This window comes from Saccostrea cucullata, unplaced genomic scaffold (assembly GCF_032062105.1).
Source record: "Saccostrea cucullata isolate Sc308-1 unplaced genomic scaffold, CSIRO_AGI_Scuc_v1 ctg4190, whole genome shotgun sequence".
Lineage (NCBI taxonomy): Eukaryota > Metazoa > Mollusca > Bivalvia > Ostreida > Ostreidae > Saccostrea > Saccostrea cuccullata.
Genome location: NW_026920770.1, coordinates 141,796 through 157,219, shown reverse-complemented (window position 1 = coordinate 157,219; position 15,424 = coordinate 141,796). Strand labels below are relative to the sequence as shown.

The following is a 15,424-nucleotide window of genomic DNA, read 5'->3' as shown; positions in this document are numbered from 1 at the left end:
CCAATACCTCTTGACATGTGTCCTTATTAAAAGCCATGTTATCAATCTACAATGATACCACATCCTGAATTGTATTTTATTATATTGGTATAGTAACACTATACATTTATTGACTGAGTTCGAGGGCAACATGCATTTTGTCGGACCCAAGAACCAAACTTTCTGCATGAGGCTGTTAGGCCAAGGCAGACAGTTTGGTTCGAGGGTCGACAAAACGCATTTTGCCCTAGAACATAGACAATAAATGTTTTGTTATACCTTTCATTTTAATTTTTTTACATACATGTATTTTTTACTGTCTTTCGTGATGTAACCTCAGGTTCGTCACTTTTGAACACTAACAAATGAAAATGAGATTAAGCTTTGCCCATTCTGTGACATAAGTGGTCCAACATCTCCTCAACCAGTACAGCATCTCACTCAGCGGTCCAACATCAATTTTTTTATGCCCGCTCAGCAAAACATTAGACCTTTTTTTTTTCGTATAGATTTGTATAGGAACAAATATTTAAAGGGATAATAATAGTTATTATTATAATTATGATAACCAATTGTCCTGAGCTTATTTAAAGATTTTACATAAAAAATGGTAAACCTGGATATCGGTATGCTTATTAGTGGTTATCACAATTTTGCAAACTTGTGCCTTTACTTATTGACTTGTGTGAATCGATCAACTTTCCCTTTATAGTTAAACATTTAAGTAAAATTATCCTATTTCAATATTTATTAACAGTATAGATTATAATTCCAGGCAATAAAAAAGCATGTGAGTTGTAACATCTTTAGATGTGTAAATAAAGCTATCATTTTGGTAAATCGAATGGATGTTATAATGTTTTAACACCAGTATCACTATCTGTATAAGAGATGCCATATTCAATTAAATCATTGAAAAGAGGAAAACAAATGGTAAGAATCTGAACCATTTCTTGTTTTAAAAATTGGGCATTTCTTTTTTAAGTTTAAATTGATGTATGCTGCAGTCTTTGAAATGATAACCGTATTTAAGTTTTATATACATGTTGAAATGAATTTAATAATTTTAGAATTCATTTGAAATGAATTTTCAAAAAAAAAAAGAATAAAAAAAAATCATTTAACATATTTTTTTGATTGCTAAAAAGATGAGACTTCGTGTAAGAATCATGTCTTTCAAGAAATTGTTTTTCAAGTCTATTTGTTTGCTCATTTACATAGTTTTATTATTTAGACACAGCTATTTCAATTTCTGATTTGTGAGAATGTGACAGAGAGTTGTCTCTCTTTTCACATACTTGTATTGTGCTTAACATGATCTATGCAATGAAAAACAGAAAATCCTGTGTCTACCTTCATAATTTTGTCATATTTTAAATTAATAGGAAATTAACAATTTTATGGATCCAGAATAGATATATCAGAATTTTACAGTAACTTATGTTTGTGTTCTGCAGTTAGTAGTTAATATTCCACATATATTTGTATTGACAATTCTTCATGTTGAAGTATTTGGGGTATTCACATGATTAATTTGATCAATATCATTTTGATTAAAAAAATAAACAAACAGTGTTTGATGCATTCAATAGAATATGACCTACTTTAGGATTTCTGTATGGGAAAAAAAAAAAAACATGAGAATTCCCTCTCCCTTCCCCCCAGTAACACCCCACTCTCTAAAAAAGACAGAATGAATGACCTGGGCCATCACAAACATGGTTAGAGCAGATCAGCTTTAAATCACTTAATTACCAAATTTATTGATTTATTTAATTGGTGTATATAAGTATGAATTACAGATTCTGAGACATAATTAAAGTTGAAATTTATTTATCATCTGTATTTTCTAAAAACTTCTAAAATTAAAGTTCTTAAGTTAGCAGTGTGACCTAGTACCCTAGGACATTAGCCTATTGAGGATTAACTTAGATGCTCGAGTGATTTCACCAGCAACAGGAAAACAGACTTTGATTATTTTAAAATCTTTTAAAAGGAATGTGTTGTTTTGTGTAAGGGTGATTGAACCAGGTATGCTGTCAGTGTGACTTCATTTCAAACAGGACCTGACCCAACCCAAACCAAGGACTGAATTGAATTCTTAATACTGTACAATAATGAAGTCTAGTATTTGTGATGTTTTGAACTCCACTAATTAAGAGATTTGGAATTTGTTAGATTTGACATGTTCTATCACAATGCTGATGTCCAGTGAGGTAAGAAATTTCTCTGTCTAATTGATGTATGGGGGATTTAACATATGCATATACAGGAAATAATATTGATCATGTGTTCATGCAGTCAGTATATATGTCTACCGGTATATCTTAACTTGTAGCTCACCTGAGCTTAGAGCTAAAATGGGAATTTCTGATCATCTGTTGTCCAGTGTCCACTCGTAAGAGTACAGTTATGTAGCTCTCTGTGTCCATTATGCCTACCTGATGGGGTAGCTGTTTGTCTCTCTCTGTTGTCTTTTCACCTTTTTGACTTCTCTCAAGAAACACTGAGCCAGTTTTTACCAAAGTTTTCATAAAACATCCTATGGGAATTATAAATTGTACAGATGTCATATGACTAGCCATGCCCCTTTCCAAGGGGAGATAAACATTTTTAAAAGGTGAGATTAGGATTGGGCAGCAGTGGGTGATCAGGTGTAACATTGGACTATATAAGACATATGAAAGAAATTTTAAGAACAGCTGGACCAGAAAAGTTAAACTTTTTGTGAAAGCTTTCAGACATAACGTATTTTTTTCAAGTCATGGCATCCGGAATAGGATAAGGTTGCAACGTAAAGAAAACAAAATTAAATGAGGTGTTTGTGACAAAATTTACAAAGCTACCTGTAAACCACAATAGAACCATATAAATTTTCAAACATTTCCAAGTGTGAGTTCAATTTCAATTGACTAGAGTTACTCAGGTGAGCCTTGTGGCCCATAAGCCTTGTGTTATATACAATGTGTGTCTTGCTAATACTACATACGCTATCCATTCTATGCACACTTAAAGATGTACAGTATGCCATCAAGGTTCTTTAGTGGAAACAGAATTAATACTTGGATGGAATATATACACTGGTTTCTGAAACCTGTTGTGCATGCATGTTTTGCAGGCCATAATTTGATAGCATGTGTTCTGGGCTTTGTATGAATGCCAGAAGTTAATAATGCTTAATTGTACTTCTCTTGTTAACTAGCTGTTTCACATTATACGAGGTCTAATACACTTTGATTTAAATAAAAAGTATTAAAGACTCAGGCAGAAAAAATGGTGAAGGACTCATACAAGTGTAATGCAGTCAATTTCACTATTGGGTGATAATCATGGTGGCTAATTTAGATTATTATAAGAAAATTGAAGCATTTGTACTATATTGAATATTTTCCTCATCCCTAATATATCTATTAGCAAGAATTGATGGATGGATGAACTAATAAAAAAACATAAGGAAATATTTGTTTAACAGAGAGTTTATTGCTTCCTGATAATCAATAAAAATTATTTATTTAATATATAATATATTAAAGTGATATTATTTTATTTACAATATTTTATGATTTAAATGGCTCAAATATGAAGGGTATGTGTTTAATCTTTCTTTTGAATTAAAGTATAAGCTCAGCTGTTTAATACTTATAAGTACTTACTTTAGACAATGTTTTTTTCTCTATGAATGAAGGTTGGATTTTATAAGTCACATACAGGAACATTCTCCCTGCAGACTATGTTTTAGATGAGTTGTACTAAAAAGGAATCATTGCTTTAAACCTCTAGAAAGCTACAGAATCTGTGTGGAAGACAAATTGTTAAGGTCAGAAAAAAACTTTTTGGCATTTTAATTGTTAATGGTTTGGGCTCTGAATATTAACCCCTGGGTAGCTCTGTCGGTAAACCTTCAGGTTTGTTTTACTAGTCCAGCCATACATTTATTTCTCCTTTCCTATTACAAATCATTATCAGTAGATCAGTAGGTACAATAGCCAAAGTATACAGTATTTAATCCCAATTTAATATATGAAAAAAAAATCAAGTGAAATGAAAAGCTTCATTATGATTATAATCATGATTATTATATGTAAATTAGAAAAAAATATATCAATTTTTTTCAACCCCTTAGATGAGACCAGATCATTAAATTGCTATCATACAATGGAAGCAAATGAGGAAAAAATTACCTTGGCCAGCATCTCTATGAATGTAGATTAGTGGATTTTTTTTTTGGTTAAGTCTGGCTATTGCAGTGTGTTTATGCAGGTGTAAGAATTGTGGGATAGTAGAAAATGAAGAACTCGGAGTAAGTTAATTCCACTGTGCCTCTATAAATCCTTCGTTCATTTGTGTATCTATAAGTATCTAAATATTAATGTCTGGGGAATAAGGCATGCAATTTCTGTCCCTCTGATGACTAGCCTTTGATATTGTCCATGGGTTTGAAGGTCAAAATTTACTAAGGTACTGTCTGTTCATTCCTATATATGTTTATATTAAGCAGTATTGTGATTTATAGATTGATCAGTGCAAATGATTGCTTTCTGAAAGGATGTCCAGATATACCACTGAATTCATTTTAAATTCTATTTTCTCCTTCATATTGTTTCATTACCATAAAATTCTGTCCTAGTAATGAGGGCATATTAGTGTAATGAGAAGAATATTGAAAAAAAAGTATCAGTTTTCCTTCATAACAATTTTTCTATTTACTGTAATGAAACGTTAATGATTATATTTGTACGAGTTTTTATTATTTTTTATTGATCCTGTTTGAAATTGTACCTAATAATTGGTTTTTTGCTTGTTTTTTTTTTTTTGCTCTCACATTTTTTTATCTATACATTTTGTAACATGTCCGTATATTGACATCGTTAAAAAAAAAAAGGCTGCAGAGACAGTTCACTGTTGTGATTATTTACATGTCAAGTAAAGAATCTGCAAGATAGAATCTCTTTACTTGCATGTGCATAGAAAGCAGGAAATAGAATTATATTGTTTTATAATTTTTATAAATTCTTTCTTTTCTCTTTTTATACCCACAATTACCTGTATCTTTTAAAACAATTTAAGCTTAAGAAAAAAAATACAACAGTTTTTATGCTCATCAGCTTGTTTTGTAAATTATTAAGTCATTAATATCATAGAGGTTCAAATTTAGGAAAACCTGTGTGATCCTTTATATATACAAGAGTGGTATGATTTACCAAATGTCAAACATGTTCTACTTTTCTTTGTAAAATTCATATTAATTAACAGTTTGGAACTAAATGTCAGACTCAATTCTGTATCAGCTTCTTCTGACAAATACATGTATAATATGAAAAAAAATTAACTTTGTTCTTACTAAAAAAATGTTGTTTTTTTTCTCAACAGGATATTGCATTAATGGTAAAATCAAGTTTCTTAATTATAGACTGTTTCATAAAAAACCAAAAAAAAAAATCACAAAAGATATTCCATGCTGCTTTTACCCTTCTAATGGACAAAAACATGCAAAGGTCACAAACCAAACCATAATTGACAGGTAATGGATTGATTTACTCCTTATTACGATGTACTTTATGAACAATTCTTATTAAACCCATCAGTGGCCATTCCATGCTAGCCACTTTGGTTCCATAATGGAAGAGATTTACGGATCAAATTTCATGAAATTGGTATCTTCTCCTCTTTTTATTGATCTCGATTTTCCGCTGGTGTATATATAAAAATGCAGTAGTTTTTCACACCTGGCTGTTTTTGCTCTGGGAGATCAAAGATAAGGCTTTAGACACGAGGCAAGAAAAAAAGCAGCCAGTAGATTGGAACTTTGTGTTGGAAGTGATTGCAGTAAATGGTTTTGAAAATTGTTTCTAATTATAACTCTGAGCATCAAAGAGATTAGAGATCGGTGACTAAACCTGCTCTCGGAAATTATTCTTGATCAATGCTGTGGTTCTGGTAAATGGACCGAGGTTTGATTGTGAAAATTCAGACATGACAACTTCAGAAGATTTGATTGAGAGTCTGTTGGTAGGACCCCTCCATTCTGTGACAAAGAGACTGAAGGTGTTGGAGAGAGAGAGGAGGGGGTCCTCAGGCAGTGACAGTAGTGTTTGGGATGAAATTCCTGTATATCATATGTCATGTCATCAGGTAGGCTTCCAGAAGTTCTTTTTATCATGTGCCATGTCTTCATTTAGGTGACTAGAAGTGTTTGGCAGGAAATTCTTGTTTAATATATGGTTTGTCATAAGGTAGGTTAACAGTAGTGTTTGGGATAAAATTCTTGTTTAATAGGTCTCATGTCATAACCGAGTACTCTCCACAAGTTGTTAGTACATGTAGTATATGACAGAGGAGTGAATTCCATGTCATGTTTCCATTATATCTTGATTATCATAGTAATAATTTCAGATTAGATGATGGGAATCTGTTAGCAGAGCAAAAAAGATGTTTTGAATTTATGTTAATTGTAACTAAGAATTTTCATGCCTATAGGGTACATGAGTGATGATGGCCGGGACAAGTGATTTGGTCTGTATGTCTAGCTTAATTTACTTAAAATACTTTCACATATTAAAAAAAAATTGTAATTTGAATTTATTTTTTTTAACCAAATTGTAATTTTAATGAAGGCTATAAAAACATAATGAATAGGTTTGATGAGAAGAAGTTATGCATATTCTATAAAAGTTTGTATGTTCTGTAAAAGACGTAACAATTACAGTCATACTGATCAAGCTTTTATGAGGTTGACCGAAAAAAAAAACCTAACAACAATTTTTGTAAAATTGATGTACACTTGAAAGGGGAGAAACCATTAGTAAGTGAAAGGTTAGCTTTGATAAAGGCCTTAACATTTGATGATCATCACTTTGAAGAGGAATCCATTATACATTAAACATCAGATTCTGACATCAGATATAGTCCAGAGAAATTCTGAATCATCTGATGGTAAGCCAATGTTTGTCTGTCATGTATTGGTTTGTGGAATCAAAGAAAGATAAAACTGTGCAAGATACATTTTGAATGTACAGACATCATGCAGTACATGTACCAGTATTTGTTTATGCGATTAGAAAAAAAAATATGAAAAAGCTTTGTGTTTTCCTTTTCCTGTATAAAAAAAAAGCAGATTTTTATGCACTCGAATTTATTCGGGGCGTATATTTTGTCCTGTCTGTCTGTTTATCTGTTTGTCTGTCTGTTGTCAACTTTAACCTTCACCATAACTTTTGAACCATTCAAGATAGAGACTTCATATTTGGAATGCATACTCCACTAATTAAACACTTTCAACCAACACCAAGGACAATGACCTTGTGACCTTGACTGTGACCTTTGTGCTAAAAATAGATTTTTTGAATTTTCGCTATAACTTTTGAACCATAGGAGATAAAGACTTTATATTTGTTATGCTTACATGTACTTCACTAATTAAGTGCTTTCAAATGACACAAGGTCAATGACCTTGTGACCTTGACTATAACCTAAAAAGCTTTTTCGAACTTTGTTGCCGCCGGGCGCATAGTGTTTCACAAACACATCTTGTTCCTCCTATTTCTAAAGTTGATTTATTTACATTTTGAACTTGAAGCATTCATTTGGATATTGAAATAATTATACAAACAAATTTTTAGTTAAAAGATACCGCTGATTCATTTTAATCCCTGTTGGAATATTAATTGTCATCAGATTCTATATGCTCTATGAATTTTAACTGTCATACTCATAGATTCATTTTCTATTAATTGTCATCAGACATCAGATATGCAATACGATTATGAATTAAAATGAAGTAGAGGTGTCAGATTTTAAATTACTACAATTGGATGATTTGAAGAGTATACACGTGCTGAAACTTTGCAGGGCTAGAGATATTGTAGTGCTCTTGAATTTTTTAGGAAGATGAATGATAGGATTGCACAATTATTAAACTAATAATTGAAATATTAATTAAAGCACAGTGCTTGATGCAACAAATTAAACATGTAATGAACCAAGGGGGAAACTTTAGGTACTCTCATTGGACATAGTTTTATAGATATTTTTGGCCTTGTGAATTCCTTGGGTAGTGTAAATTGCTTCTGGGGCTAGGGTGGGGCCACAATTATTTAGGGATTTACACTTGAATATTTAGGAAAAATCTTTTAAAATCTTCATCTCAAGAACCAGAAAAACTAAAGCTTATTTGGAAGCTTCCTTAGGTAGTGTACATAGATTCTAAATTGTTCAAATTCATAATAGTCCCCTGGGGGTAGGGTGGGACCATAATAAGTATAACAATAGGGAAAATCCTGTGAAGAATAGCAGGGCCAAAGTTAGTCAGGTGAGCATTATGGCCCATTGGCCTCCCAATTTTGTTTTTGTTTGAGTGTGTGTGTGTGTGTGTGTGTGTGTTTCACAGTATTTTTCTGAATTACTGTAAAATTCTTGCTGTGGGTGATCGCTTAATCAGAATGTTATTGATCCAGATTCATGTTACCAAAACTATTGGTCTTGATGTGTCAGGTTTTTCCACATCAAGTGTTTTCATGCATTAATACTAAAAAGATTCATACATCACTTAAGAAGCAATTACATGCCTGTCATGTTATTAGCTCTACTGGTCAGAGACCAGAAGAGCTTATGCGATAGTAATGCGTCCGGCATCCGTCCGTCTGTCTGTCTGTCTGTCTGTCCATCTGTCTGTAAACAATTTTTCAAAATGCTACTCCTCCTACAGTTTTGGTCTAATTTCAATATAACTTGGCACACAAGTAGACTACACTAAGATACATAATTCTGTGTATCGGTTTTTGATTTTGAACGGTGTTGCCGTGGTTACTAAAAATAGAAATTTCTGTGAAATTCTTTCAAAATGCTACTCCTCCTACAGTTTTAGTCTGATTTCAGTATAACTTGGCACACAAGTAGACTACACTAAGATGTGTATTGGTTTTTGATTTCGATGAACGGTGTTGCCGTGGTTACTAAAAATAGAAATTTCTGTGAAATTGTTTCAAAATGCTACTCCTCCTACAGTTTTGGTCTGATTTCAGTATAACTTGGCACACAAGTAGAATACACTAAGATACATAATTCTGTGTATCGGTTTTTGATTTCGATGAACGGTGTTGCCGTGGTTACTAAAAATAGAAATTTTTGTGAAAATCTTTCAAATGCTACTCCTCCTACAGTTTTATTTCAGTATAATTTGGCACACAAGTAGAATACACTAAGATACATAAATCTGTATATCGGTTTTTGATTTAGATGAACGGTGTTGCCGTGGTTACTAAAAATATATCTGTAAAATTGTTTCAAAATGCTACTCCTCCTACAGTTTTGGTCTGATTTCAATATAACTTGGCACACAAGTAGAATACACTAAGATACATAATTCTGTATATCAAATTTTAATTTTGATGAACTGTGTTGCCGTGGTTACTAAAAATTTTCTGTGAAATTCTTTCAAAATGCTACTCCTCCTACAGTTTTGGTCTGATTTCAGTATAACTTGGCACACAAGTAGAATACACTAAGATACATAATTCTGTGTAATTTCGATGAACGGTGTTGCCGTGGTTACTAAAAATAGAAATTTTTGTGAAAATCTTTCAAAATGCTACTCCTCCTACAGTTTTGGTCTGATTTCAGTATAATTTGGCACACAAGTAGAATACACTAAGATACATAAATCTGTGTATCGGTTTTTGATTTAGATGAACGGTGTTGCCGTGGTTATAAAAATAGAAATATCTGTAAAATTGTTTCAAAATGCTACTCCTCCTACAGTTTTGGTCTGATTTCAATATAACTTGGCACACAAGTAGAATACACTAAGATACATAATTCTGTATATCAAATTTTAATTTTGATGAACTGTGTTGCCGTGGTTACTAAAAATTGAAATGTCTGTAAAATTGTTTCAAAATGCTACTCCTCCTACAGTTTTGGTCTGATTTTATATATAACTTGGCACACAAGTAGACTACACTAAGAACATAAAGAGACTTTATCATATATATTGCTGTTGTAAAGTTTCAAATCCCAGCTGCTTAAGTACTCTTCTCTTCCTTTGCTATAAGTTCAAACCAGTAGAGCTTCAGTCCTGACAGAGACTTCTGGTTTTTTGTTGTAAATTAAACTCGATACCAGTTATCAGTGTTTTAGTCTCCCTTGACTTACAAACAATTCTATGATTGAGTTAATGTAATTTATTTAAGGAATGTATTCAAGTTTCTCTGTGTATATTTCTACGCATGAGTATTATGTACACGAAAATGGGATTCAAATCAGTTTTACAGTTGGCTTAGTAGAAAAACACAGTGAATGTAGTTATATACTGTAAAATAACATTTTTGTGGGGTCAAATTTTTCATGGTTTAAGAAAAAAATATGGGTTCATTCAGATTTAATTTTGTGGATGAAGAATTGTTGAGTGGTTATACATGTATATGCGAAAAATTACATTTCATGTAGGACATAACTTCACCAGCCTTTTCATACCTCTAAAACCGTGAAAATTAAACCCCATGAAAATTAATGATTTCACAATATACATGCAGTCAAACATGGTCAATCAGGACACTCCTCTTCCTCAGCAGAGTGTCCGGTTTATTGATTCTTCCAGATTAATGAAACATACTTGGTGTTCTTAAATTATGTAGTGTTAATTCCTACAGCTTTTGGCTAAAGGTGACTGGAAGCTGAAATGTTCAGATTATTGGGGTTGTACTGCAGTTTTTAATTAGCAAAGGAAAAGGTTATAAGGACAGAAATTTATTTTCTTATGCACAAGTCAAAGTAATAAAATGAATATAAAGTTTTTTAAGTTTTAGATGTGCATTGATTTTTCTCCCTTAATGATTCTAGCAATGATAAATGCAGCTAGAAGAAGGACTTTATTAATCACTTAAATATTTGATTTGATATAAGATTTATCATTATATGAAATTGAAATAGAGGATGGTTAATATCATCTGTATGTTGATATAATAAAAAAAGAGAATTATTTTTCACCACTTGGGAAATCGGATATACTTAATATAGTCATGCCCAATTGCTTTAAGGAAATACTTCCCCTGTGGAACATTTATAAGCCCTTGTATTAATTTGATAAGTCACAACAGTGAAGTTCTGCATTATAATGGAGTCCTTGGCTTCTATCTCTTCCTCAGTGATTTATCAAAGAAGCCTAAAATCCCCGATGTCAGTCCGATTATTCCATTGATTTGTAGGAAAATACGGAAAAATCTTTGAATGTCTCTTGGCAGGCGATGAATTTTGTCTTTGGCAGTGGATGTAGTGTTTATAATGAATTCATTATGGATCATAGCAAATAATCACATGCATTTTTTTTTGTAACAGTGGGAAAGTATTTGTAATTAGGAGGAAAAAAAATTGGACAGGCTTATTTACTAAGAAAACTGGCATTAATAGACCCTGCTCTAATATAGAGGAATTACAAGTAAAATAACACTGCATGCTTGTAACAGCTTGTGATGGTGTACAAGGATTCTTATTATCACCCCAAAAATGTACAAGAAATGACGCAAGGCCAGAGGAAATGGATTGTTACAAGGACTGCATGTAGAGGACACTATTTCACTTGATTTTAAGTGCTGGGGAATTTCACGCTTCAGTGAGATGTTGTGTTGTAATGTTAAGAGCCATAGGTCGCTCTTTTGATAAGTGTCAATTTACTCCCGAGGACAAGTTTATCAAGTAATGGAGTTTTTATCGTAGTGTGCAGTTATAAGAGCGATTGCCTTAAAATTGACCATTAATACACAGTTTATGGAAGTCAGTGATAATTAGCTTGATAGTGCAGATCAGTGTTTTGGTTCAGTGATTTTTCTACGTTTTCCTTAATTTATGAATGGACTTAATGAGAACTTGGAGTCTAGACATATTTCACACCTTTCTTCCATGAAGATGTCTTCTTCAGACGAAGACAACGTCTTGTCTTCTGCAGCGGCCATTATGATGAGACATGGTCAACGGAAGGACAAATGGTACAAAAGAGTGAGCTCCCACATGAAAGGGGCCTTCCACAGCAAAAAGAAAATGAAAAGGTTCGCAAAATCTGCCGAGAACCTCAGCAGAATAGCCGACAAGTCTCATAAGGGCCATAATGGCAGGAGAGAAAACTTAAGTGGGTCTCTGTTGAGTTTGCCCGGACAGTGTAGAACGGAATGGTCCGACAATGAGTCCAACTCAGATCTGGAGCTCTGGAGAGAGAATGGTAATGGTCAGTGGACGGACGGCGTTACGGAGCACGATTCTGTGTCCCAGGTGGACATCCAGGTGACCCCTGCAAATACAGACGTGAACTCCGATAAAGAGAATTCTCTGGGTGGTGCCGGCCACCACAAAAACCACCGCCACCACCATCATCACCACAGTGGCATCTGCTCTAGTAATTTTCTGTGTGTTCCTCACGAAGACTCTGATGGTTCCGATGTGTCGGACATGGAAACAAGGTCTTGGTCCGGGTCTCTGTTTGACTCGGTGTCAGAATCAAGTGTAGACTCCCTGCTTCAGGTGATTTTCTTAATTTTTATTTTTAAATGAAATGTCTGTTTTAATTTGATTTAATTATTCATACAGCAGCGAAAGTCAAATGATTGATGTCTTATAATACTGACATAGTTTGGCTTTAAGCAATCTGCATGCTTATTTACCACACACAGGTAATATGGCATAACATTTCTGTATTTTGAACCATTGATATGTCTGTGTAACTGTATTAAGAAATATATGAGCAAATAATTAATATTCCTTAATATTTACATGTACTAATGCTTTATGCAATATATTGCTTAATTTTTCTGGAAACAACAGGTTTATTTTGGCACAATTGAAGTACATTGCATACATTTTATACATTTATTACTTACATTATACTTGTTTTTATAAAAGCAGATGTAAAACCGCTGCTGGTTTTCATCAATACTGTTGCACTAACTGCCAGTGACTAGTCGCACTGCAGCTAAATTTCTCACTTAATATACTCCGATTTCATTAGATAAACATTGATCACTGGGTAATCAATGCACTATAAACTTTCATTTTCTCTGGAGGTAAATCTATTGAGTTTCATTGGTTTGTGCAGTGGAAGTTGACAAGGAAGAAAACAAAACCTAAGTTTCCTGTCATTTCTCAAGGAGTTTGATATTTAAGATTATGTATATGATGAAAGGGATTAATGTTGCATAAATTTTTCTGTGACTGTCAAGATTCAGTTACATAGGTGTACTTACTGGGCATTGTAATTCCACAGGAAATGATGAGGATGCTTGTGTAATGATTTTTTAATTCATTGTCTATACTAACAAGTGACTGGACCACACCATCAGATAAAACAGGCTCAACTTGTAATAGCGTTAAACCACTGAATGGTCGCTTGATTGTTGTAGGGGGAGAAATCCAATTGCTCGGTCTCTATCTAAACTTAGATATGCAATATACGCTAAAAGGCCCATAGTCCAGGGAGCATTCACAAAGCTTCCACTTACCAGAGCCAAATAAGTTCAGGTCCAGATGAATAGCTTGATTGACTGGAATATAAAAAGGCTTGAGAATTGACGTCTGCCAAAAGCTCGAAAATTTGCAGACAGTGCTTTTCCGAGTGATGGTAATGGGATATTGCATTGTGTCAAACATTCGGTAAATACAAGGAGTGAGACAGTTTTGGAAATTCCAGAAAATTGACACCTTATTCATGTCGAACTGTTCATTTAGGATGCGTTTTTTTAAAAACTACATTCATTATGTGCTGAAATTGGTTCAATATTGATCAATTATTCATTTGAATTGGATGCACTCATGAATTGTTATTGGAAAGTTATTGTTCTACAATCTACATCTTCCATTAAGACGAGGGAATGAGTTCTGTCGGGATATAAGTATGTGAGAAACTTGTCGAATGTTATGTGAACATAAGTTTGTTTTTAAAATGTGAAGTGGATGATATCCCTTAATTTTTATCATTATGTGCATGGATGCAAGTTTTCCTTAGATATTGATTTCAATGTGTGATAATTGTAATTTTGACGGATGTTAACATTTTTTCCCCCACAAAAATTATAAAAAGCAGTGGATAATTGTCATATCAGTAGTACAAAAGGGAATTCCAATCAATGAAGCTTTAAGGCTGCTAATGTGATAATCATTGGAGACTCATACAAAATTCATTGTGGTACATCATTTTATAAAGCTATGTGTTTTTCATCAGAACTTTTTCCACTGTTTGAAGTACTAGTCAACCCAGTTATAATGTGGTGAAGTAAAATAAATAATAAACTGGATGAGATGTTTTTGATCTGTGGATAATTTTGTTTATGAGTGTTTAATTGTCAAATTTGGACCAGGTGGAAGTATAAATTTGTTTAAAGATGGAGGAAGATGGAACAGGAGAAAATTTACAAGACTCCATGCAGGAGAGGAGTGCAGAATGTTGCGGCTCACCGAAGCAGTCCCCAAAAACAAAGCAGAAGAAAAAAACGAAGAGCTCGGAAGCTCTAGGAAGTGAATCTCCACGGAAAAGGAAGGAGTCCATATTTACAAAACTTGGACACAAACTTCTGCAGTCCCATAGAAAAACCTCCAGTGGTGAAGACCTGGAAGACAATTTGTCAAGGTCAATGGAAAGCTTGCATAAGTTATCAACAGAGGGCGGTAATGATGTTCAAAATGGAGCGCGATCAGCCTCCGAGGCTAGTATATTTTTGGGAAAGAAATCGTCCAATCAAAATTTATCAGCTTTTGAGGTGGAAAATTCTGAGGATGGAGAAGGAAGGGGTAGGTCTTCAAATCAGAGATCACCTATGCTAGGGATGACTGCAGGGGTTAAACGTGTGTCATCTGAAACATCAATTAAAACCCAGGATGTTTCTGCTAGTGGTTGGAAAAACATGGAGGAGGTCATCCCAGTTCTATCACAGGATTCAGAGTTCTTCTTGTTTGACATGAATGAAAGTGTTCAACAGGTACCATGATGAAAAAAGTCAATGACAGGTTTTAGAATATATTTTAGTTTTATTTTCAGCATATTTTCTGATTGATTGATTGATTATTTATTGTTTAACGTCCCTCTCCAGAATATTTCACTGATATGGAGACGTCACCATTGCCGGTGAAGGGCTGCAAATTTAGGCTTATGCTCGGCACTTACGGCCTTTGAGCAGGGAGGGATCTTTATCGTGCCACACCTGCTGTGACACGTGGCCTCGGTTTATACGTTTTTTAGTCGCCTTTTACGACAAGCAAGGGGGTATTTTCTGAAATAAAACTGGTGCACTTCAAAGAACAAGGTTCACTTAGGGTCATTTTTGGCCTTTTGCTCAATTTCTGAAAAATTAAAACTACTCATTTTTAGTTGACAATACATTTAAATTTCACTTGGACCTTATGTGACTGTATAGTAATTAAAAATAACACAATGTTCTTGCCAGTCTAAGTATTGACCTCATTATTAATG

At 33.5% G+C, this 15,424-nt stretch overlaps 1 protein-coding gene across 8 annotated transcripts in view; it reads left to right on the top strand.

Annotated features, from left to right (window-relative positions):
- LOC134257342 (multiple C2 and transmembrane domain-containing protein 1-like) overlaps nt 1–15,424 on the top strand; it is a 53,023-nt gene that overhangs the window by 11,677 nt on the left and 25,922 nt on the right. For 2 of the 8 annotated variants that reach the window (XM_062739971.1, XM_062740003.1), the window contains exon 1: nt 11,047–12,486. The exons of 2 other annotated variants lie outside the window; for them this stretch is intronic. In XM_062739971.1, the coding sequence (XP_062595955.1) occupies nt 11,818–12,486 (669 nt within the window). In that variant the 5' untranslated portion in view covers nt 11,047–11,817. Of the gene's footprint in view, nt 1–5,908; nt 6,112–11,046; nt 12,487–13,171; nt 14,934–15,424 lie in introns of those variants that run through there. 4 more of the 8 variants (XM_062740013.1, XM_062739979.1, XM_062739985.1 and 1 more) reach the window with 4 other exon arrangements.